At 50.9% G+C, this 24,394-nt stretch overlaps 1 protein-coding gene across 1 annotated transcript in view; it reads right to left on the bottom strand.

The window, feature by feature from the left end:
* FCGBP (Fc gamma binding protein) overlaps positions 1-17,263 on the bottom strand; it is a 43,461-nt gene extending 26,198 nt beyond the window's left edge. The window contains exons 1-6 of the mRNA XM_047791314.1: positions 17,193-17,263; positions 16,804-16,860; positions 13,603-13,871; positions 9,775-10,345; positions 7,256-7,860; positions 4,277-4,844 (exon numbers count right to left, since the gene is read on the bottom strand). Of these exons, the coding sequence (XP_047647270.1) occupies positions 4,277-4,844; positions 7,256-7,860; positions 9,775-10,345; positions 13,603-13,871; positions 16,804-16,858 (2,068 nt within the window). The 5' untranslated portion in view covers positions 16,859-16,860; positions 17,193-17,263. The remainder of the gene's footprint in view (positions 1-4,276; positions 4,845-7,255; positions 7,861-9,774; positions 10,346-13,602; positions 13,872-16,803; positions 16,861-17,192) is intronic.
* Positions 17,264-24,394: the final 7,131 nt, after the last annotated feature.

Raw genomic sequence — 24,394 nt, forward strand, 5'->3', positions numbered from 1 at the left:
AGAGCATCTGGGGACAGAGGGAGAAGTTAGAAAAGCTACGAAGAAGCAACGAGCCAAATCCAGAAGGCAGGAAATTCTACAGGACAAATGACCTGTTTTTTTTTTTTCCTCAATAAATGGCATGAACACAAGGAGGAGTGGACAGAGGGATAGACCTGTGATAAAACGAGTGTGGTAAAATCCAGATGCTAGAATCCAGATGCTAGGGATATGGGTAGTCACTGCGTGTTTCTTTCAACTTTTCTGTATATTGGAAAGATTTCATAATAACTGTTGGGGGAAAGGGGGTTATTACAGGATAGAAATGGTTTAAAAACTCAACCTAATGCACTGTGTGGGTTTTGTCTGGATCTAGATTCAAATAAACTTAAAAAGAAAAAAAAAACACTTTTAGACAATTGAAAAAATTTGAACCCAGGTTGGGTGTTAGATGATGTTAAGGAATTAGTGTTATTTTTGTTATAACAGTGTTGTGGCCGTGTTTCTTAAAACTCCTATCTGATGGAGATGTTTACTAAAGTATTTATGGGAAAACTCCTGTGTCTAGAATTTACTTTAAAATATTTCCACGGAGTTCCCATCGTTGCCCAGTGGTTAACGAATCTGACTAGGAACCATGAGGTTGCGGGTTCGATCCCTGGCCTTGCTCAGTGGGTTAAGGATCCGGCGTTGCCGTGAGCTGTGGTATAGGCTGGCAGCTACAGCTCCGATTGGACCCCTAGCCTGGGAATCTCCATATGCTGTGGGTGCGGCCCTATAAAGCAAAAAATAAAAAAAATTAAAAAATAAATAAACTAAATAAAATAAAATATTTCCACTAAATAAATGAAGAAAGGGGTGGTAGGGGAGGAGGTGGAGGAATGAGAATAGCAAAACATCTGCAATTGTTGAAGCTGGAACTGGGCACATGGGTTCAGGCCCCACCCCTGTCTGAGTCCTCACAACTCAATCTTCTAGAACTTCGAAGAGGTCCAAGTGCAAGAGTAGCTTAAGGAAATGAGAGATTCTCAATTTCTACAGAGGCCACAGAACACAGCAATTCATAGTACAAATCCAGGAGCCAGGCTTCCTGGGCTCAAATCATGCTGTGCTGCTGTGTGATCCCAGGCAAGTTACCTAATATCTCTGGTTCCATTTCCTCATTTTTAAAAATAGGGATAGGAAAGATGCCATCTCCCAGGGTGATGGTGAGGATGAAATGAGAATTGTAAAGTCCTTGGAATAGGACCTGCCCGATGGGAAGGGTGGCACACAAGTCCTGGCTCCAACTCACTCGAGTCCTTCCTGAAACGACTGACTTGAGAATGAGCCTCTGAGGGAGCAGCATCTCCTTTCCCACCGTCCCTTTTGCAAGCTTCTCTCACTTTAAAGAAGAGAACAGTCCTGAATGCTAGCATGGAGTACTGCCCTTGGGTGTGAAAACCTCTGGGGACATGAAGGGACAATTTTAGTTTTTTTAATTAATTAATATATTTTTTGGGGGGGTCTTTTTAGGGCCACACCTGTGGCACATGGAGGTTCCCAGGCTAGGGGTCTCATCAGAGCTGTTGCTGTCGGCCTACGCCACAGCCACAGCAATGCCAGACCCGAGCCAGGTCTGCGACCTACACCACAGCTCACGGCAGTGCCAGATCCTTAACCCACTGAGTGAGGCCAGGGATCGAACCCGCATCCTCATGGATACTAGTCGGATTCATTTCTGCTGCGCCACAATGAGAACTCCGTCTGTTTAATGTTTTTATTGGTTGTGTACTAACAGAACTTGCCATGATATCTCACTCTGTCCTTTTTTTAAAAAACAGAGTCTATGGTTTCCGATGTTTCTACAAATTATGAAGTGTTGTTCTCTCATGTCTATGTTTGTGGCAGAGAAGTACGACGGGGGTCGTGACAGACTAAGGATGACCACCTCTTCCTCTAGGCTTGGCTGCGGTACTGGCTTCGGACAATGGGACCTGAACAGACGTGATGCCAAGCAGAGGGCCAGAGTGCGCTTGCCCACTGGGAGGTGTCCGCCCTTGCTCCACTTTGGAACCTTGAGACCACTGTGTGAAGAGGCTGCGCTAGCTGGCTGGAAGATGAGACCAAGCAGATCAGAGACAAGCACTTCCCACGGAGACCCCCCCCAAAGCAACCAGCCTGACAACTGCCAGATGTGAGTCAGGCCACTGTAGACCCTCCCAGCCTCTGTGGAGTGGCCAGCAGCCCGCAGAGGTAAGGTACGCTAACTAGACCAGGAGGACAGCGCAGTGCCCAGCATCCTGAGAAACAATAAATACCTGCTGTTTGAATCCACTAAGGTTTGGGATGTTTCCATCCTCAAATAAATTTGATGTTATCCAGCAAAAACTAATTGATGCAGTAATCAACAAAGAGACTTTTGGAGTTCCCTGGTGGCACAGTGGGTTAAGCACCTAGTGTTGTCACTGCTGTGGCTCTGGTTATAGCTGTGGCTCAGGTTCGATCCCTGGCCCAGGAACATCCACATGCCACAGGTGAGACCAAAAAGGAAAAAAAGAAATGGACTTTTTTTAAAAAATATATATGCAGGTAATTACATTAGGTTAAATTCTGCTGGAATTAAAAACCCTTAGAAGGTCACTTCAGGAGAGTAGGGACTTTTTTTCCTGTTTTCTCTCCCACTGTCTCCCCAGCACCTGGAAGACAGCAAGGGTTCAACAAATATGTGTTGAATGAATATAAGTTGAAAGAAAAAAAGGAATGATGTGACATTCGTGTATTTATCAAGTATTTTTCAGTTAACGGTGATATGTCCCATTGTGTGGTGTCTATCTGTTCAATGTGTTGAAAAGAGTAATATAAGCCAAGTAATTTTATTTTAGGAGGTCCCGTTGTGGCTCAGCGGAAACAAATCTGCCTAGTATCCATGAGGACGCCGGTTGGATCCCTGGCCTCGCTCAGTAGATTAAGGATCCAGCATTGCCATGAGCTATGGTGTAGGTCACAGACATGGCTCAGATCTGGTGTTGCTATGGCTGTGGTGTAGGCTGGCAGCTGCAGTTCCAATTCAACCCTTAGCCTGGGACCCTCCATGTGCCATGGGTGTGGCCCTAAAAATTTTTTTTTTAAATGTCAATATTATGTTGATAATTGTGGAAACTAAATGATGGGTATATGAGGGTTCATTATCCTCTTCTCTCTACTTTTAAAGATGTTCAAGTTTTTCCATAATAAAAAGATTTTTTTAACATCAAAATTTACCATTTGCTGGAAATTACATCTTCTGCGATTATTTTGGACGAAAAACTAGAGACGTGTGGTCCCACTTATATGAAGGTCAACATCTTTAGAAGTCAGACCAGTGGTGACCTCTTGGCGCACAGTGCTGGGGAGGGGGCATGAGGGGCTTCTCGGGGTGGGGGACCCAGTATGCTCTTTTTCTTGATTTTGGGACTGGGTACATATTTGTTCTCTTGCAGAAAACTGGTCAAGCTGTTCACCTATTATCCATACATATTTTTGAATAACTATTCTATTTCAACAATACATTTTATTTTTTTATTTTTACTTTTTTAGGGCTATACCTGTGGTATGTGGAAGTTCCCAGGCTAGGGTCGAATCAGAGCTGCCGCTGCCAGCCTATGCCACAGTCACAACAATGGCAATGCAGGATCCCAGCCTACACCACAGCTCACGGCAACGCCACATCCTTAACCCACTGAGCGAGGCCAGGGATTGAACCCGCATCCTCATGGATATTAGTTGGGTTCATAACCTGCTGAGCCACCACAGGAACTCCCAACAATAAATTTTGAAAGATAAACATTTGGTGAAGGGATGCATGGTGTTTCAGACTTCTTTTATAGGGAAGCAAAAAACGCCTGAAGACCATTCCTGCACCTACGTCTGAGGTCATGGTTTCAAACTGACTACCCGCAGGTCCAGGCACATGTTGTGAGTGAGTAAAGTAAGCCAGAAGGGGACCAAGAAGAAACCGGAAAGGGGACCAACTTCCTTCTAAAGGCAGCTGCTGCTCCTCTCTGAATGACAGCAGCCAAATGGGAAACAGACCCGGGGCCACCAGATGTATTGAGTCATCTTACAAATATTTACTATACCTGCGACTTCTTAGCTGTCATGCCCCCAGGCATTTAACAGTCCTTTTGAGCTTGTGTTTCTGGATCTGTTAAATGTTAGCCACAGCCCCCACCTCATGGGGCTATAATGAAAATTAAATGACTTAATGATATTTATATACTAATGAATGTACATAAAGCTGAACCACCCCCCCCCAGCTGTTACTCCCGGTACTCACGGCAGAGTTCTTCGCTCCTCCAGGGGTACACAGTGGCCTCGGCGGCCTGGCATGCAGCAGCATAGGAGGCCAGTGCGTCGCACAGTGGTCCAGACTGGCCTGGCAGCAGGCAGAGGTCGTAGACGCAGTCCCGCACAACGCCCTGGGGGTCCAGGGTGTTGTGGCAATCCCGGAAGGGCCCATTGGGGTCGGCAAGGATCCCACACTCCTTCTTGCTCTGCAGCTGTTGGGCCACCAGGGAGTCCAGGTTGGGACAGTCACCTGGGTTGGTTGCTCCACAGCCGGGCCTCGTTTCCTCCTGCCAGCTGTTCCCGAAGGCCAGTGCGTTGGCAGCTTGGCCTCCACCCCGCAGAGCCAGGTCATCAGCTGGGTCCCCATTGAAGTTGCCACAGAGCCCGCACAGGGCCCCAGCATAGCTGCCCGGCACCTTGGCAGTCACGTGGGCATTCCAGTCATAGGTGACAGTCAGGCCAAAATCTGTGCGCACAATGGCATCTTGGCCCTGGCGAAACACCTGCACCTGCCCATCTGCTGCCTGGAAAGGCAGGTACTGAAGGATGTCATCCACCTGGGGAGAGATGCGGGAGGACCAAGGGGTCAGGGTATTCATGGCTCTGGCTATTCTGGGCTCCTTGCTATTCTCTTGAGCGCTATGTCTGATTCCCACCCCACGGCCTTTGCACTTGCTGTTCCCTCTGCCTGGCACACCATCCACTTTTCTTCATCCTTCAAGTATCTGCTTCAATCCAAATCCCTAACCCATGGCCTTCAAAGCCCACAGGATCTGTCTCCCCATTACCTCCCTCCCCCTGTTGTCCCTCCTCATTCATTCTGCTCCAGCCACACTGGCTTTCTTGATAGTCCTCTAACTCTCCCAGTTTAGCCCAACTTTACGTTTTTTTCCCTTTGCCAAGAACACCACCTACCACTTTTCTCCTGGCTGCTTTCCCTTTATCCTTCAGGACTTGGCTTAAATTTAAGCCCCTTCTCTAGAACATGCCGCCTAACCTTGGCTCTGTCCACCTTTGTGCCTGCATCACCTCCCACATTGCTCCCTCCGCTGCCTTGCTGTCTCCCAGAACATATCAAGTGCACTCCCACCTCTGGGCCTTTGCACTTGCTGTGACCTCTTCCTGGAATTCCCACATCATGCTTTACTAGGCCACCTCTGCTTCATCTTCTAGGCATCAGCTTTGATTCAGACCCCTCCGAGGTCATACATGCTCTGCGCCTCACTGCTCTCCAATTTAATTTTCCAGGACTGCCTCATTCCCTAGAATTGCAACTCCAGCCATGCAGGCATTTCGATATTCTCCTGAATTCACCAAGCTCAGCCAGGCCTCAGGGCCTTTGCACCTGCTGTACCCGCTGACTGCAACATACCTACCCTCTCCAACATCCTTATTCTTTGTCTGACTGCCTGCCCACCACCCTTCACATCTCAGCTTAAAAATGAAATCCTCTACCCACCAGGGCCTGCTTATCCCCCTTTCTGACCTTATCTCCTGCCAGTCTCTCTATCTCATCTCCCCAGCCTTACTCGCTCAGGTGCAGCCTCCTTGGCCCCATGCTGTTCTGCATTCTTCAAGCTCAGTCCCGCCTCAGCCTTTGTACCCACGGACCCCTCTGCCTGGGAACCACCACTCTTCACCTGGTGGTCTCTCCCTCAGCCCTCAGGTTTCAGCCTAAATCAAAAGCCTCTATCACAGCCACCTCTATGTCATCCCCTACCTCCTTCCATTCCAGCCTCACTGGTCTCCATGCTCCTCCTCTACCCCTCATGTTTGTTCCTGCCTCAGAGCCTTTGCGCTTGCTGTTCCTTCTGCCTGGAACACTCTTCCAGCCGCTTCTCTCCCTGCCTGTTCCATCTCTGTCTTCAGGAGAGGCATTAGAATGTAGAGGTTAAGAGTATGGACTCGAGCCAGACATCCTGGCTTCAAATCCTGGCTCTGCCATTCATTAGCTGTTTGACCTTGAATAGGTGGCTTAACCTCTCTGTGCCTCAGTTTTCTTATCTAACAAGATTAGCTAATTCTAGGGTTGTTCTAGAAATTAAATGAGTTGCTTTATCTCAAGCATTTAGTACACAGAAGTGACTTATGTGTTGGCTATCATTATTCAAGCCTTAGCTTAAATGTCATCTCAGAGAGATGAAAGCATAAATATTAGCAGTTATTCCCTCTATTTATCTAGAAGCTTCTCTATGCCAAACACTAAAGTTCATGAGCAGAATTTCCTCTCCTCCAAGGCCATTCTAAGGATTACACGTTAAGACCTGTAAAGGGTTTAGTGTAGTGCCTGGCACATGGCAAGTTCTCTTAGGTTTCGATTTCCACTTTTATCCTTCTCCCAAGGCGGGGGGCACTGCCTCAAACTGCTCAAGACTTATTAGTAATTAGTTATTGTTGTGACTCTCACAGTATTCCCACTCTCCATTTTTTAAAGACAAAATCCATGGTTCTTGACTTCTTCTAGGTGGTGGACCCTGTAAGGAACCTCTGAACAGAAACTTGCCATCGTGGGCCCATCTGGGAGACCCCCTCCCTCTGTACCCTCGACCTCTAGTTCCCAACCTTTCACATGTCACCTTACTCTCTGAAAATCAATCGTCCTCTGGAAAAATTCACAAATCTATAACTTTGGAGGGTTCATAACAATAAAATGTGCAGTCAACCTTGACTGAACACTTGCTGGGTGCCAAGGCCTCTTTTAAACATCCTGCAAATGTTAATTCGTCAAATCTGTGCAACCACTTGTGAAGTGGCTCCCAGTGGGGAGGCAGCCCCATATTATCAGAGGACAAAACAGGCACGGAGGGGACAATTACACAGCCAGGCCTGGGTGGGGGCGGGGGCCCCCGGCCTAAGCACTGGCCACGAGGTGTTCTAACAGACCGCCAGCCTACCCCAGGGGCCAGACCCCTGCTCCTGAAGGGGGATCCCCTGCCCTTCCACCCGGCCCTGGGCGCCCTTCGCTCACCAGCACTCGCCCAGGGTACTCCCGGCGCACGACCACCTTGACGCCACGGGCCTCCACGCGGACGGCGCGAGTGTAGCTCACGGTCTGGCTGCCCCGATGTTCGTTTTCCACCAGCACCCGGAAGGCCGGCAGCCCTGTGGCCTGGCCGCAAGAGCCGGCCAGCAGGTACGTGCAGGTGCCCATGAAGTCGAAACGCCGGCCGTCGAAGCTCACGTAGTGCGGGTCCCCGGAACCCTGGCAGGTCCCGAAGCGGTCGGGGTAACAACCGCGGAAGCCGTTCTGGACGCGGCAGCGCTCTCCCGAGGGGCAGCCCTGCGTGTCGCTGCAGCGCACCTGCCCGGTGGCGCCGTCGCAGGTGCAGCGCCGCTGGCAGTATTTGTCGGCCCACACTTCTTGGCCCGGCGCGAGCAGGCGGCCCTCGAAGGTGCAGCCGCAGGACGAGGCCGACACGCAGGCGCCGCCGCTGGCCACGAAGCCCGGGAGGCACACGCAGCCCTCGACGCACGGGCGCTCAGAGCAGTTGGACGGCGCCGCGGTGGGGTTGCAAGAGTCGGGACAGGCGGGGGCGCAGAGCTGGTAGCGGCTGTTGGTGGGGCAGGACAGGGCTGCGGGGACAAGGGAGGGTGGGTCAGGCCAGTACAGCAGCCCTCGACCGACGCCCAACCCGGAACGTGCTGGGTCTTCCCTGCCCGACCCCGCTCCTTCCTGAGAGCTCCCCATCGCGGTTAATGGCACATCCATCCTTCCCGCCTGCAGACCCCAAACCTCAGAGATACAGCTGACTCCCTTTCCCTCATTCACTGACAGCCAACCTGTCAGTAAATCCTGTGAGCTCCACATTCAAGATCTATCTGGAATCTGCCTTCTTCTCCTTTCACTGCAGTCCCTGCCCTAGTCCTGTTCACCCCAGCAGCCTCCTGCCCCTCTCCCCACTGCTCCCATCCCGCCTCCCATCCTGTTCCTCAGAGGCAGCCACAGGGAGCCTGTGAACCCTTGATGAGGTGCCTCTCCTGCTCCAGGCCCTCTTGCGGCTCATCTTGCTCAGGATAAAGGCCAGGGTTCTATTGGTCCAGAGGCTTCCCATAATTGACCATCAGGCCCATCGCCTCCTTGTCATTTCCTCTCACTCTCCCCCTGGCTCACTCTGCCACAGCCACAGTGGCCTCCTCTCTGGTCCTCACACTCCTGCCTCAGGGCCTTCGCACTGGCTGTTCCCTCTGCCTCTATGGGCCTTTCCGCAGAAAGCAGGGTAGCATGTGGTTACGAGAAGGTTACTGGAACCCCGATGGCCTGGGTTCAAATCCCAGCTCTCCCCTTCTCAACTGTGTAACTGTAAGCAAACAACTCCAATCTCCCTGTGCCTCACTTTCTCTATCAGTGAAATGGGGTAATAGTAGTTCTGATGGCACAGGGGGTCCACCTATGTGGAGACACCCTGTGAGCACTATTATTACGTAGCTGACTCCAACTGCACAAATGGGACCTCCTCAGGAAGACCTTCCCTGAGCCTTCTCTTCATCAGCCTCCCATTTGCTCTGATCACATGAACTCTGCTCCTTTTGCTCTCTGAAGGTATTCCATAGTTTACTGCTTACTGTCTGTCTCCCCTGCTAGGATTATAAAATCTGTCTCAAACACGCTGAGTCTTCAGCATCAAGGACAGGGCCTGGCCCACAGATGCCCAGTCCTCACTGCAGAGACGATTGCTCGGGTTCCTCACACAGCAGTGACCAAGACAAACTCCAAGTGGCCTCAGTGTCTCCCCCAGACTTAGCCCTCTCTGGAGTCTCAAGCCCTGGGGCCTGGCCCTTGAAGCCTCCTCTTCCTTCCTGCCCTAGCCTTTCTGCTTCCTGAACACTTCTCTGGGAGCCTCCCAAGGACAGGGACAGGTGTGGGTTGGCCCCCACTGTGTCCATCACCAGCATAGGGATGGGGTCAGGTAGGGGCTCTGGGAATACATGTTAAATGAATGAATGATCAGTGGATGGATACCCAGCTCTGAAGCTTGGACTTTATCTAGAAGACATAGGGAGTTGTAGAAAAGTTATAAATGAAAACACCTTTACATGTCTGCTTAGGGACTCTGAGGATTACAGCGCATGCCAAGGCTTTGCACGTGCCCTTCTCTCAGCTGGGAACCCACTTCCTGCCTTCCCTTTCCTGTCTCGTTCTAATCCTTCCTATGGCTTTCAGATTAGTCATCCCTTTCTGATTAGGCTGAGTCAGGAAGCTTCTCTGGTCTCCCATAGCTCCCTTGAACTTCCCCCATCAAGCCCTGACCACTCTACTTGTGCCTCTCCCATCCCAGCCATGACCACTCTGGACTGTCACTGTATAGTCATACGTCTGCCCCAACCTTAGGCTCACTGTGGGCAGATCCTGGCCATCCTGGCCATTGCTGTGTCCCTGGCATGGTCCAGCTCCAGGCTGGACCACAGTAGATGCTCAGGTGTTGAGCAGATGCAAGGGGCCCCTGACTCCCATTATGGACTCCCAGCCCCCACCAGGGCATCACTCACGGCATTTGGCTGGTGACCTCCAGTCCCCAACAGAGATGCCAAGCTCCACACAGGCTTGGGCATAGGCACTGAGGCCACGGCACAGGCTGACCCGTTCCCCATTGACCACACACAGGTCATATACACAGTCCTTTAGGAAGGGCTGGGGGTCCAGGGCGCCATGGCAGGCGGCAAAGGGGCCATTGGGCTGGGTCAGGATGCCGCAGAGACGGCTGCTCTCGTAGTGCTGGGTCTGGTCTGGGGTGCAGGCAGGACAGTTGTTCTGGCAGCCGTCCTCACATAGGTAGTCCTCATCGTCCAGCTTCCAGCTACTAGCAAACTCCACAGCATCAGAAGCCTGCTCCCAGTTAGATGTAAGGAAGTCATCAGCAGGGTCGCCATTATAGTTGCCACACAGTCCGCACACCTGGTCTTGGAAGCGCTTGGGCAGGCTCAGTGCCAGCTGGGCATCCCAATCATAGGTGACCACCAGCCCGAAGTCCAGCTCTACCACGGCCCGTGTCCCGCTCTGGTACACGCGCAGGCGGCCCTCGGCCAGGGAGACAGGCAGGCGTGAGCGCTGGTTGTCGATCTGCAGAGGGGGTGAGGCAAGAACGGTCAGCTCCCCCAATCGTGTGGTCTGGCCTGCAGCCCTGTATCTCCTCCCACTCGCTCTCCCTGCTCGAGCTGCCCTGGGATGCGTTCCTCCTGTCACTGCCAGTCACCAAGCCTCAGGATCTGCTCTTGCCGTCCTCTGGATTACACTCGGCTCACTCCCTCACCTCATGCAGAGGCTTTGCTCAAATGTCACCATCTCAGGGAGGCCATCCCTGACCTGCCCAATTTTACGTGGCCCCTCCTCCACGCGCCCTATTCTCCTTCCCTGTTCTGCTCTTTTCCCTGTAGTATCTAACTGTCTAAAATGTCACTTGCAAATTTCTGATGTTTATCATCTGTCTAACTTGACTGGGCTATTAGCTCCCAGAGACAGGGTTTTTCTCTCTCTCGCTCGCTCTCTCTCTCCTTCGTTCTCTTTTTTAGGGCTGCACCCATGGCATGTGGGGGTTCCCAGGCGAGGGGCTGAATCAGAGCCACAGCCGCTGGCCTACACCACTGCCACAGCAATGCCAGATCCGAGCCGCATCTGCAGTCTCCACAGCAGCTCCAGGCAACACTGCATCCTTAACTCCCTGAATGAGGCCAGGGATTGAACCCACATCCTCATGGATGCTAGTCAGGTTTGTTACTGCTGGGCCACAACGGGAACTCCTGAAGACAGGGGGTTTGTCTGCTTTGATCACTCCTTCATCTCCAGTGCCTAGAAAAGTGCCTGGTGGAATAGCAGGCACCTAGTAAGTGAATAAAGCCACTGCTGAATTAAATAAACATTCACTGGGCACTGGCCCTGGCCTGGGAGACCCTGGAGACACACTGATGACTAAGACAACCCCAGACTCTACTCCCATAGGGCTCCCAGTACAATGGGGAAGGCAGACCTGGACAGTGACAGACCAGAGCTATAGGGGCTGGCATAATGGAGGCACAGGAGACAGGAGCCGAGAAAAAGGGCCAGACCCAAACTTCCAGGTCAGGGTGATGCTTCCTGGAGGAAGGGACAGCTGAGCTGAGCCATAACGGATCAGCGAGAGAGAGCCACAAAAACCAGGAGGGGAGGGGTGTTCCTTGCAAAGGTCCTGAGTGGTGAGAGAGTCTGGCCGGGAGACAAGGAGTGCGTTCTCTCTGCCCCCTGGGTCCACTTTCCTCCTCCTGAGCATCTCTCTCTTATTCTTTCTTCACGCAGTCTCATCTTAGCCAAGAGGATGGGGTATGAAAAAAAAGAGTAAGAGGCAGAGGGAACAGCATGAGCAAGGTCAAAGACAAGATAGAACATTCATTTAGTCAGTCAGCAACACCTCCACGAGCCTGCCACGTCTGTGCTAGGGAGTGACCAAGACAGCTGGGTCCCCACACTCTCAGGCTGTCAGTCCAGAGACCGCTGTTATTTTTTTTTATCTATCTATCTATCTATCTATCTATCTATTTATTTATTTTATCTTTTTGCCTTTTCTAGGGCCACTCCCGCGGCATATGGAGGTTCCCAAGCTAGGGGTCTGATTGGAGCTGTAGCTGCCGGCCTATACCATAGCCACAGCAATGCAGGATCCGAGCCGTGTCTGCAACCTACACCACAGCTCATGGCAACACCCGATCCTTAACCCACTGAGTGAGGGCAGGGATCGAACCCACAACCTCATGGTTTCTAGTCGGATTCGTTAACCACTGTGCCACGATGGGAACTCCAGAAGTGGATTTTTAAATGACATTTTAAAATTCATTTAAATGACACAAGTAGTATTTGTTCATTACAGAAAACTTACAGAATAACCATGAGCAAAAATGAGAAAAGAGAGGGTGTTCCTTTCATGGCTCAGTGGCTAATGAACCTGACTTGCATCCATGAGGTTGTGGGTTAGCAAACCCTGGCCTCGCTCAGTGGGTGAAGGATCTGGCATTGCCGTGAGCTGTGCTGTAGGTCGTAGACATGGCTCGGATCCCTCATTGGTGTGGCTGTGGCGTAGACCAGCAACTGTGGCTCCCATTCGACTCCTAACCTGGGAACCGCCATATGCTGCAGGTTTGGCCCTAAAAAGCAAAAGAAAAAAAAATGAGAAAAGAGAAAATCACCCATATTGCTATAGACACACATACATACTCACATCTGTCAGGTTCTTTTAAAATCAGCAATCTATGAGGATAGTCATTATTATTATTTTGTCTTTTTAGGACCACACCCAAGGCATATGGAAGTTCCCAGGCTCGGGGTCAAATTGGAGCTGCATCTGCTGGCCTATGCCACAGCCACAGCAACACCAGATCCAAGCCACGTCTGCGACCTACACCACAGCTCACGGCAACGCTGGATCCTTAACCCACTGAGCGAGGCCAGGGATCAAACTTGGATCCTCATGGATGCTAGTCAGATTCATTTTCTCTGAGCCACAATGGAAACTCCAAATTCCCCGTTGTTGATGGAATATTACTCAGCCATAAAAAAAGAACCAAATCATGCCATTTTCAGTAACATGGATGCAAATACAGATTATCATACTAAGTGAAGAAAGTTAGAAAAAGAAGATGAATACCAGACGATATCACATAAGTGGAATCTTAAATGTGGCACAAAGGAATCTATCTATGAAACAGAAATAGACTCACAGACAGAGAGAATAGATCTCTGGTTGCCAAGGAGGAGGGGTTTGGGGGAGGGACAGAGTGGGAAGTTAGGGTTGGCAGATGTAAGCTATTTTACACGGCGGGAATGATCAACCAGATGCTACTGTACAGCACAGAGAATGTCCCATGATAAATTGTGATGGAAAAGAATATCAAAAAAGAGTGTATACACATGTATAACGGAGTCACTTTGCTCTGCAGTAGAAATGAACAATATTGTAAATCATCTACACTTCAGTTAAAAAATCAAGTTGGGCATATACGGTAAAAAAAAAAAAAAAGAGAGAGAGAAAAGAAATTCCCCATTGTTGGATATTTGTCTTTCCTCTCCCTCCCTCTCTCTTTCTCGCCTGCTCTGTTATAGACGCAATAGCATAAACTTTTTTTCCTCAACTATCTCTCTGAGCATTCTAAAAATTTTTACACATCACATTTCTGGACAAAAGGGGTTTAATGTTCTGCCACTGATGTTCAAAGCCACCCGCCTTCTCTGCCCCCTCCACTCCGCCACAGAGTTGCTCCGATTTGGGGTCTGACGCTCAAGCGGGGCCTCCCCGTTCTGCCTGGAGGGCGGCTCGTGGGTATGAACCCCTGACATGTGCTCTGGATCCTTACCCTGGCAAAGCCAACTTCGCCACGGGCTAGCGACACCGCGTGGCTGTAGGCGCGCACGGTAGCCAAGCCCACGTAAGACACGAGGCGGCTGCCCCGGTGCTCATTCTTGGCTTCGACGCTGAAGGCGGGGAGGGTCTCGTCGCTGCCGCACAGCTCCGCCAGCGAGTACAAGCACGTGCCCATCATGTCGTAGCGACGGCCGTCGAAGGTGGTGTAATGGGGGTCACCCTGGGCCCGGCAGGTGGCCACGGAGGCCTGCGTCTGCACGGCTGGGGAGGGGGAGGGGAGGGAGGAGGGGGGCACAGAGAAAGAGTTAGGAGTGTCCATGCAGGTGGGAATCCTGGAGCTCTCCCGGCCTGGGGAATTTGGGCATTGGCTCCCAACTATGCATTCTAGAGTGGGGGGGGGGGGGGCAGACGAGGTCTGGGGTCTCACAGGGAGAGCTGCCCAGGCCTGACTGTTCCCCAGGTTAACACAGCTTAGCCGGAAACAGCTGGAAGGTGGTGAAGAACCACCAGCAGCCACAACCACGGGAAGATTAACTTGGGGTTCTTCTCTCCGTCTCCCCCTCTTCCTTACCTTCTCACTTAGGTCAGAAGGCTAAGGGATCGTGTTTTGTTTTGTTTTGGCTGCACCCGTGGCATGCGGAATTTATCAAACTCACACCAGTGCAGTAACCAGAGCCACTGCAGTGACAATGCCTAACCCACTGAGCCACAAGGGAACTCTAAGCCATCTTTTTTTTTGAAAAGACAGAAAATGGAAGACAGAGACTGTTGAACAGAATGGAAACGGTGGTATCAGGCTGCCTAGGTCAGAATCCTGGCTCAACCAATTAGCTGTGTGACACTGGACAAGTAATTCAAAGCTCTCCGTGCTTCCGTTTCCTCATTTGTAGCCTGGGGGTGATGGTAATTCCTTCATCACAGGGACAGCTGGGGAGGGAGAGCGGCCAGGTTTGAATAAACTAAAACATCAGTAGGGGTTGGAATTGATTCCAAGTGTTACCTGGTATAAATCACTCACGTACCTTTCCCCCATTCTACTATTCAAGCCCAAAGTGGCCCTTTGAAGTTGGGTGGCTTCCAGGCCCTGGAAGCTGGATGGGGGCGTGGTGTTTTCGCCAGCGCTGGGAACCCTAGCATTTAGGGTCCTGGCTTGGGGAAGGGAGAGGTCCACAGAGGAGGAGGCTCCTGCTCTCTTGCCTTCCAGTCTTCAGAAGCTCTTGCCTGCTGTCTGCTCATCCTTATGGGCCCTGCCCACTTGCCCGATACCCCCAACTGCTCTGCAAGGGTTAACTCATTATACTGTCACATAACAATCCTGTATGTGGGAGGGTACCATTATTACCCCCATTTTACAGATAGGCAAACAGATGCACAGAGGTGAAGTCACAGAAGCAGAGGTGGGATTTGAAGCTGGGAAATCTGGCTTTAGCATCAGTGCCCTCAAACGCTGCACTGCCTGGCTGCAGCTCCTCAACAGGCTGGGCCTGAGAGTACACCCAGGACCAGGTCCTAGAAATTAACTGTGTTAACATATACAAGGCACCTGGAGGGTCCCCGGCACACTGTGAGAGAACTCAGTATAACACACGGTACGTGGCACCTCATTATTATACTCTTGGACCTCCCGAGACTGGCTTTCCTATAGGCGATGTGGGGGGAGTGGCAGTTAGTAACTGAGATAGGTGTGTATCAGTTGCTAAAATGCAAAATATTTCCAAACTGGTTGGTAAGAAGCTGCCGACCTGACACCCCCCCTCCCCCAAAGACCCCTCCCTCTGGGCCCCTTGACTCTCCCCAGGACCCTTTCGCCAAGGCCACCCCTCACACAAGTGACAGACAAAGGGCCGATGCTAGGCACCCTGGGGGCTTCTAGGACCCTGCTGCAGCTCTCTGACTGGCATCTCTTCAGACTGGTTGGGACCCAGGAGCACACCAATTGCTAAGTGTTTAGAGGATGAGTCTGGCTGGGGGTGGGGGGAGGGCCTGGGAGGCCTGAAGGAAAGGATGGGTGGCAGGGCGGATGAAGTGAGGGGTGGACAGCCCTGCGGGGCTGGGAAACCATCGAGGGGCACAGAGAGGGGGGAGAAAAGGCGAGAGAGCTGGCCAAGGGGTCCCCAGGGGGACAGGGCCAGAGGTTGGTTCTCACTCACTCTGGCTACATAATCTGTTGACGTCAATGTGTGAAACAAAACGGGCCGGCTGTGCAGCTACAGCACCCAGAGGCCACCCAGTGTGGGGTCTTGCTACTGGCTTTAATCTATTGTTACCACGATGGCGGATGGACCCCCCCCCCATTTATAAAAAAAAAGTGTCAGATCTTACATTTTTTCAAGAGAAACCGGCTCTCTGAATTTCCATGTGACATCTCCAATCCAAAATTGTTTTAAGTAAGCACCCTGGGGCCCAAACTGGCTGGATTCAAGTGCCAGTTTGTGGTTTCTGCCTTCATAGGATGGGGGGGGGGGGTGAACGGAAAAGGGGGGATTATGAGAGTATGGATACAATGTCTTCTAGAAATAGAGAGGAGTGGGCACTTTTCAACACCCCCAACTAAGAAGAGATTCTCCAGGGCTGAGAAGAGAGGAGGAAGAGAGAGACCCCTCTACAGCGTCCTGGAGAGAGTTGTGGGGGTGACAGAAGGACTGTCTGCCAAAGAGGGGGAGCCTTGAAGGACATTCCAGTGTCCTCTGGGGCCAGGGGATCGAGGGCAATGAATGTTCCAAAAGTGACCTAAATAGATATTGACTGGTAATTAGAGGGGTATGATGTCCCGTCTTTCCCCCCAGACTTTGGCTTTACCTAAGACTCTAGCCCTGGACGTAACTCTGTGAGAACTGGGCACGAAGCCCCACAAGAATGACTTAGGTGAAATTTCCCATCATCTCAGCAGAATGAGGCTCCGAGATAAAACGTGAGTTGAGTTGCAAAAAATCAAGAGAGTAGAAGTTCTTACCTACTTGAATTTGGAGGCTATGGCTTTTACCTGCTTCCCTCCGGAAGAGAGAGAGAGAATGGGTGAATTCCACCGCAGTTCCCTATAGGACCTAAATGGCTTCTCTCTCCCGTCTCAGATAGGCTGGGATGCCCTTGGGAGATGGCTTCATGGAGGGGACTCAGATGGAGGGTGCTTACCCGGGCAGGCAGGGTCCCCAGACTGGAACGAGGACATGGGTGGGATTTGGGTCTGACTTACCCCACAGGAGGGTTGCTCCGGCCCAGAGCATCCACCAGCTCCACAGAGAACCCATGTCTGCAGTGGGGAAAGAGAAGGGGTCACAGGAGGCTGGTCTGCCCTCCTGCCAAATCTGTCCCCGAGAGGACAAAAGGGCCCAGTCTCGGGACGAGGGCTACCTGGGCACCAGGAGGGCTGAGGTGGGCTGCATGCAAGGGCCGGTGTGTGTGAAAGGGGAGCTGGACATCCAGTGGGTCTGGGGGTTGGCTGGGGAGGGTGGGGCAGGGAAGGATGGGGAGTTTGATGTCTAGCGGGTCTGGGGGGAGGGGGCGGGATGGGAAGGCCTCGAGCCAGGGGCAAGGGCAGGGGACCAGATGTCCCACTTCCAAAGGGGATGCACCCTCTCTCACCTGCAGGTTCCCGGAGCTGCAGGGCTAGCCCCTGGGCTGGGCTATATAATGGAGTTACTTGACTTCTCAGGCCACACCCTGGGTCACCTGCAGGGCAGATGATGCCAACTTCCTGGAGGTGGCTGCTGATCCCAGGACCAGCTGGAATGGGGACGCTGAAGGCCTGGGGGTAGGGTGGAGGGAAGCCTGAATGCCTGGGTCCTGACAGGGGTGTGAGAACAGCTGGCGGCTGTGCCTGGGAAGTCTGCTGGAAACTTCAGTCCTGGAAGGGTGGTGTCCCTGGGAGAAACAGCTGGGGAGCAGGGTGCTGAGGGTCTGGACCTGGGCCCTCAGTGGGCGGGGAGCGGGAGTGGAAGGTGGCATTTGATCTTGTTTGCTGGTTGGATGGTTAGAGTTCTTTTCCTTTGGCTTCTGCCAGAAACAATAATGAAGGACACACATCCGGGTCCCCAGCTCCCACAAGCTGATCCCCGGTGCCCAGACACCCAGATCCTGTTTCCAACCACTCAGGGTGAGGGGCAGGTATCTGGAGTGGGCAGGAATCTGAGTAGCTGGCCCAGGACTGGTGTCCGAGTGGGACACAACCCCTTTAGCCCCAGACAAATGGGGCCTCCTAGACACCTCATCTGCAAAACGGGAATATCAACACCAGTGTCCCTGGGCACATTCATCCTGCCGCGGGCACTCTGCAGACTCTCAAGGCCTGTAGGTGGGAGGCAGGCTCTTCTGGTGTGGTCCCTAAGTGAGCAGCAAGTGGGACCTGGGGGCTGGGGCTTTGCATAAAGAAGGATGGAGCCCCCTGTTTCCATACAGACACAAGGCTCCACCTCCTGCAACCTTGGTTTCCTAGGAGGCATGGTTTCGTTTTTTGTTTGTTTTTTTTTTCCCCTTTCCCTTAGAAGGGACTAGCTGAACAAGTTTTCAGTGACTCTGTGCTCCCCCGCCTCCTTGTCACCCCCAAACCTGCCGGGGGTGGGAACCAGGGGTCTAGTTCACACACGGGTAGCAGAAGCAGAAACAGCTGAGAGGTGGTGTGGGCTTTCTGAGCTGGAGTTGGTCCCTTGGGAGGAGCTGGCCTGCCTGACCCGGGCCCTGCCCTCCCTTCTCCAACCTCAAGAATTACTATTTGCTGGGGAGTCTCCCCTGGAAACAGCAGCTGCAAAGCCTGGGCGTCCCCTCGGACAACACCCCAGCAGCTGCTGCCCCCAGGACTTCTCTCTTATCGCAAAGTGGGTGGCCAGGGTGGGTGGGGGCTGTCCGAGCCCCCACCCAGGGCAGGTACCCAGAAGGAGAGATAAAGCCTCGGAGTTGACTGGAACCCAAAGTCAACCAGAAAAATGAGGTGAGTAAACAGAAGACTGGATAAGAGGCAGAGATATCAAGAAACAGGCAGGGGTGAGGGGACCCAGGGGGAATGGGGGCTCTGCGAGGAGGAGTCCCCGAGGGAAAGGACGGGGAGGAGGGGCTGCTGGGATTCCTGAAGAGGAAACAGCTATTATAAACCAAGACATCAAAATCACCTATAATAGACACCCCCTCGTTTAGCCTGAGACCCTCAGAGAAATCAGGGGTGAGGGGCCAGAGAGTGAGGCTGAGACTCAGGGGTGATTCTGCCCCCTCCCCTAGCCTCCAAGCTTTGAGGTCCCCCTGGTTGACCCGCAGAGAGAAGCCTTCTCCCCCTTAAAATCCACTGTTGCTCTCTGCGGCCGGAGCCCCTGGCAGCAGGGAGGTGGTGGAAAGGCTCACTGTTTAATGTTCTGGATTTGACACCCCTGAGATGATCTCACTCCCTTCAGAGCCCAAAGGGTGTGAGCATGGCGGGTGTGTGTGTGCATGTGTGTGGGTGTGCTGTGACACACCCTGTGTCCTGCTCTGTATTGGATCAATTCTCAGAAGCCCCACTGGCGATTCCTAAGAAAACCTGTGGGGACACTTCCTTGTGGTCAGTGAAATCACGTCCATCCCGCCACCAGCAGCCCTGGTCTGAGTCCTCTGGCCTCTCCCAGCCAACAGGATCTTTGGGGGCCAGGTCTGTGCTGATCCTACCACTTGAGACCCCTGAGACCCTCTGACTTGTCTGGGTTCTAGAGATCCAGGGCACAGGTGGAAAGCACTGACTCTCTGCAGCTAAATTCAGATGAGCTGGCAACCCTGCCCTTCATTCCTTCACCCTCTGGATCCCACGAGGGGCCTCTCTACCCACTTGGGGAACTCCTCCAGCTTGCCTCAGCTGCCACGGACCTCCCTGAGGTTCACACTTGATTTTGTTCTTCCCCTGCTGAGGAACATTCCATGCTTCCTGTCCCTGGGAATGCAAGGCCACACTCTCAGCAGGATGATCTCAAGCCCTGAGTCTCCATTTCCTGCACCTTTCACCCCCCGCCATGGCCTGTGCAGGTCCTTCCACCTGGAATACTCTTCTTCATACTCTCCCTGCTGACTCCATGCCTGGAAACCGGACATCATTTTCTGCCTGAGTCATTTCCCAAGAACCCAGGCTGAGACCTGTAGGGCACTGGCTATCTGCTCCTTGCTTTATGGAAAAGCCTCTTTATTGTTTCAGCCACTTGAAACTCCAAGGCCTGCGCGTCCTGTTCCTGCTCTGCACCTCCCCACCCGTCTCTCTCTCACCCACCACCATCTGACTTCCACGTGCACTGAGGCTGTTCTGCCAAACCCTCCAAGGACCTCCTACTGCTGTTCATTTCTAGCTCCTTCTCTGTAACACTGGTCATGAACACTTCCTCCTTGAAATGTTCTAATGTCCTGCTGTCCATGATATCACTTTTTTCTGGACCTTGTGTTACTTTGGTCTGTTTCCTACAATGACGCCTTTAATGGGGCAGTCCTCAGAGTCTCATTCTCTGTTTCTTTCTCTACCTCTTTTCTCCAGGAGATCTTACCCACGTCCACCAAATATAACTTTCTGCGATGATAAAAACGTTCTGTCTTGTGCTGTCCAATGGCTACATGTGTCTGTTGGGCTCTTGAAATGTGACTAATGTAGTGGAGGAACTGAATTTCTTCCTTCCTCCCCCCCTTCCTTCCTTCTTTCCAATGCAAGTGCGGCATATGCAAGTTCTCAGGTTAGGGGTTTAATCAGAGCTAGAGCTGCTGGCCTGCACCACAGCCTCAGCAACGCAGGATCCAAGCCACATCTGTGATCTATACCACAGCCACAGCAACAATGGATCCTCAACCCACTGAGCGAGGCCAGAGATCAAACCCACATCCTCATGGCTACTAGTCAGATTTGTGTTCGCTGAGCCATAACAGCAAACTCCTGGCTTCTCCCTTTTTTCGGCCACACCCGAGGCATGCAGAAGTTCCTGGGCCAGAGACGGAACCCACACCACAGCAGTGACAATGCTGGATCCTTAATCTGCTGAGCCAAGGGAACTCCCTATTTTGGCTTCTAACACTATGGATTATTTAGCCTGTTCTTGAATTTTCGCAAATGAAAGCAACGTCTGTACTGTTCTGTGATTTTCTTTCACTCGGCACACATAACTATAGTTCATTTTGCCAAACTCACTTGTTTAAAAATCACTACGTATTTACCCATCCTACGGATTCCAGTTCAGGCCAATGCAGATCATCTTCGGATGCACATACATGTGCCCAGTTTTTGTTGGGGTGTGCTGTGGAGCTCCTAATGGTCATTGCTGGGTTGTTGGGCTCGGCTTTAGTAGGTGCTACCAAACGTGTTTCAATTTGAAAACCTGTGATCAGTGTATGACCAATCAGTGCACGAGTCCACAACTTCATCCAAACTTGACCTTGCTAAACTTTGTAGCTTTAGCCATTCTAGAGGTGTAGTGGTATTGGGCTGTGGGGTTTTTGTTTGTTTTTTGCTTTTTCAGGCCGCACCCGAGGCACATGGAAGTTCCCAGGCTAGGGGTTGAATCGGAGCTGTAGCTACTGGCCTGCACCACAGCCACAGCAATGTCAGATCCGAGCTGTGTCTGCGACCCACACTGCAGTTCACAGAAACACTGGATCCTTAACCCACTGAGCGAGGCCAGGAATCAAACCCGTGTCCTCATGGATACTAGTTAGGTTCGTTTCTGCTGCACTACAACAGGAACTCCTCGGTTGTGATTTTTAATGTCCTTTATTTTCAGTAAGTTTGAGAACTTTTCACACAGTTATTGGCTATTTGATTCTTTTTTATAATTTTTTTTTGTCTTTTGTTGTTGTTGTTGTTGTTGTTGCTATTTCTTGGGCCGCACCCGCATATGGAGGTTCCCAGGCTAGGGGTTGAATTGGAGCTGTAGCCACCGGCCTACACCAGAGCCACAGCAACGCGGGATCCGAGCTGCGTCTGCAACCTATACCACAGCTCACGGCAACGCCGGATCATTAACCCACTGAGCAAGGGCAGGGACCGAACCCGCAACCTCATGGTTTCTAGTCGGATTCATTAACCACTGCGCCACAACGGGAACTCCTGATTCTTTCTTGTGATTTGCGATTTTAGGAATGCCCTCGTTCAAGTCTCTTGCCCATTTTTTTATTGGGTTGTCTGGTTTTTTTTTCTTATTGATCTATATGAATTCTTCGCATATTCTGGATACAAATCATCTTGGGTTAGATGTTTTGTAATTTTTTCTCCCACTCTGTGACTTACCTTTTCACTTTCTAAGTGATGAAAAAATTCCTAACTTTAATGTAGTTCATTTTATCAATCTGTATTGTTTTTGTGGCTGGCTTCCTTTTCTGGTTGAATTCTTCTGATCCATAAACATTGTATTTTTCCCACTTTTGTAGATCTTCTTGGATTTATTTCTCTAGTACTTAATTTATTTTTGCAGAAATATTATGGAGACAGGAAATAAGAATTCTGAGGGAACTTATAGAAGAAAGAAAAGGGAGATGAGCCCTGTCATCTTGGCATGTGCTGTGTCTGAAGAAACTAATAAACATGCACTTCAAAGACTTTCAAGGGAGCACATCTGTGTTTTATGTAATGATTAGTGAGAATGAGGAGTGGGCTCTGGCAGATGTTGACCCTGACAAGGAAAGAATAAGTGGTCCTCATTATTTTCAGGACTTGTGATCAACTATGGCAACCTTTTCACACCTGGACTCTGCAGGGTGGATTCTCCCACCTAGGGTTAAAACGTGACACCATCCAGGTAGTTGAAAGAATGCCTCCCAGTCAGAGATGCCACTTTTTTTCTTTTTCACTTTGAGTAGCTAAACTGCAGGTGCATGGCTACTTTCTGCCCAAGCCATGCCCTTCTCCAGTAACCATAGGTGGAATTGAAAGACAGAATTCTTGGAAAGCCAACAAGTAGCGGGCAAAATTATCTAACGCATGATTTCAAAGCTGAGTTGATGCAGTTCCATGAAGAGAAGCATTTGAAAGACATTGAAGACTGTAATTCCTTTGCCAAAACACATTTCATATTGTCTTGTGTTTTCCTGACCCCCTTGATCTGAATAGGGACATGTTTATTTTGCTGATCAGTGACCCAGGGCCTGGTATAGTTCTGGCTCATAGTTAGTAATTACTTCCTGATCGAATGGAGAAATCAAGAGAAGCTCTGGAGGACTGACACAGGGTTGGGGGGTTCAGTGCTGTCTGTCTGGGCCTGCAGTGGAAGCTGTCCTTCCATAATGATGATGAAGAATGAAACAGACACTTTGCAGAGGCAGACTGGGATAAGACTGGTCATATAACAAGAATAGGCTGTACTCCACCTACACAACTCAGGGCAATGGTCTCTGTGTTCAGATCTTTTTCTAGGAGAAGAGACAGTGGGCTCTTTTTAGGCTCAAATTGTGTTGTGACTCAAAACATCCATGTATGAGCCGGATCTGACCATGGGACCACATATCTGAAATTCACAGAAATATTTAAAGATAAAAATGCAAATACCATGGTGAGTAAGAGCCTACCATCACTTGGCCAGCTAGTGCCAGAAACGGGACTCTACCTGACTCTCTGGACTCTAAGTGCAGTGCTATTTCCACTGTGCCACTGACTCACGAGTCCTTTTGGGGGGGAACATAGAACATATTACTGTTTTGCACATCAAAAAGTATTCCAGGAGTTCCCGTGGTGGCGCAGTGGTTAACGAATCTGACTAGGAACCATGAGGTTGCGGGTTCGATCTCTGGCCTTGCTCAGTGGGTTAAGGACCCAGTGTTGCCATTAGCTGTGGTGTAGGTTGCAGACGCGGCTCCGATCCCGAGTTCCTGTGGCTCTGGCGTAGGCGGGTGGCTACAGCTTCAATTAGACCCCTAGTCTGGGAACCTCCATATGCTGCGGGAGCAGCCCAAGAAATGACAAAAAAAGACACACGCACAAAAAAAAGTATTCCAACCATTTTGGATCACTTAATTGTTGGAGTTCCCACATCTCTCCAGGGCAGCCTCATAGCTACCTTAAAGGACACCTATAAGGTGCCTTAAAGGCTTTTTAGTTGCTTGCTTAAATTTGCAGTAGTTATACATATTTGGTGAAATTTTTTCAGTCACTTCCACGTGTAGAGATAAAAAGCAGTGCCCACCCCTCCCGCCTCATTCCCCACCATTTCCCAGAGCATAACCCCTGCTGGCAGTTTGATGGGTACCATTCAGTGCTTACCAGCTCACATATATACACATATGCATATGTCACATATATAGCTTTTCTAATAAGAAAAAAATGAGATCCTTGTTACAGGTTCCATTGCATCCCTTTAAAATTCATATGTTAAGCTCCTAACCCCTAGAACCTTAGAACGTGATCTTACTTGGAAATGAGGGCCCTGCAGATGTAAGTTAAGATGAGGGCCACACGCCATACTGGAGCCGGGTGGGCTCCTAACCCACCACGACCAGGGGTCCTGATAAAAAGGGGCAATTTGGACACACAGACAAACACGCACACAGGGAGAACATCACATAAAGATGAGGGAAGAGATTGTAGACGTATCCTCCACAGGCCAAGAGATGCTAAAAATCGTCAGTAAACCACCAGAAGCGGGTAGAGGCATGGAACGGATTCTTCCTCATAGAGAAGCGAACCCTTCTTCAACAGAACTACCCCTTCTGACATCGTGGTCTTGACTTTCTGGCCTCTAGAACGGTGAGATAATAAATTCCTACTCTAAGTTAAAAAAAAAAAAGTGTGTTTTTCAAGAAAGAGAGCCTGAACATGTTTTATTTTTCTTTGGAGCTATTGTAAACAGCATTGTGTTTTAAATTTTGGA

Source organism: Phacochoerus africanus, chromosome 8 (assembly GCF_016906955.1).
Source record: "Phacochoerus africanus isolate WHEZ1 chromosome 8, ROS_Pafr_v1, whole genome shotgun sequence".
NCBI lineage: Eukaryota > Metazoa > Chordata > Mammalia > Artiodactyla > Suidae > Phacochoerus > Phacochoerus africanus.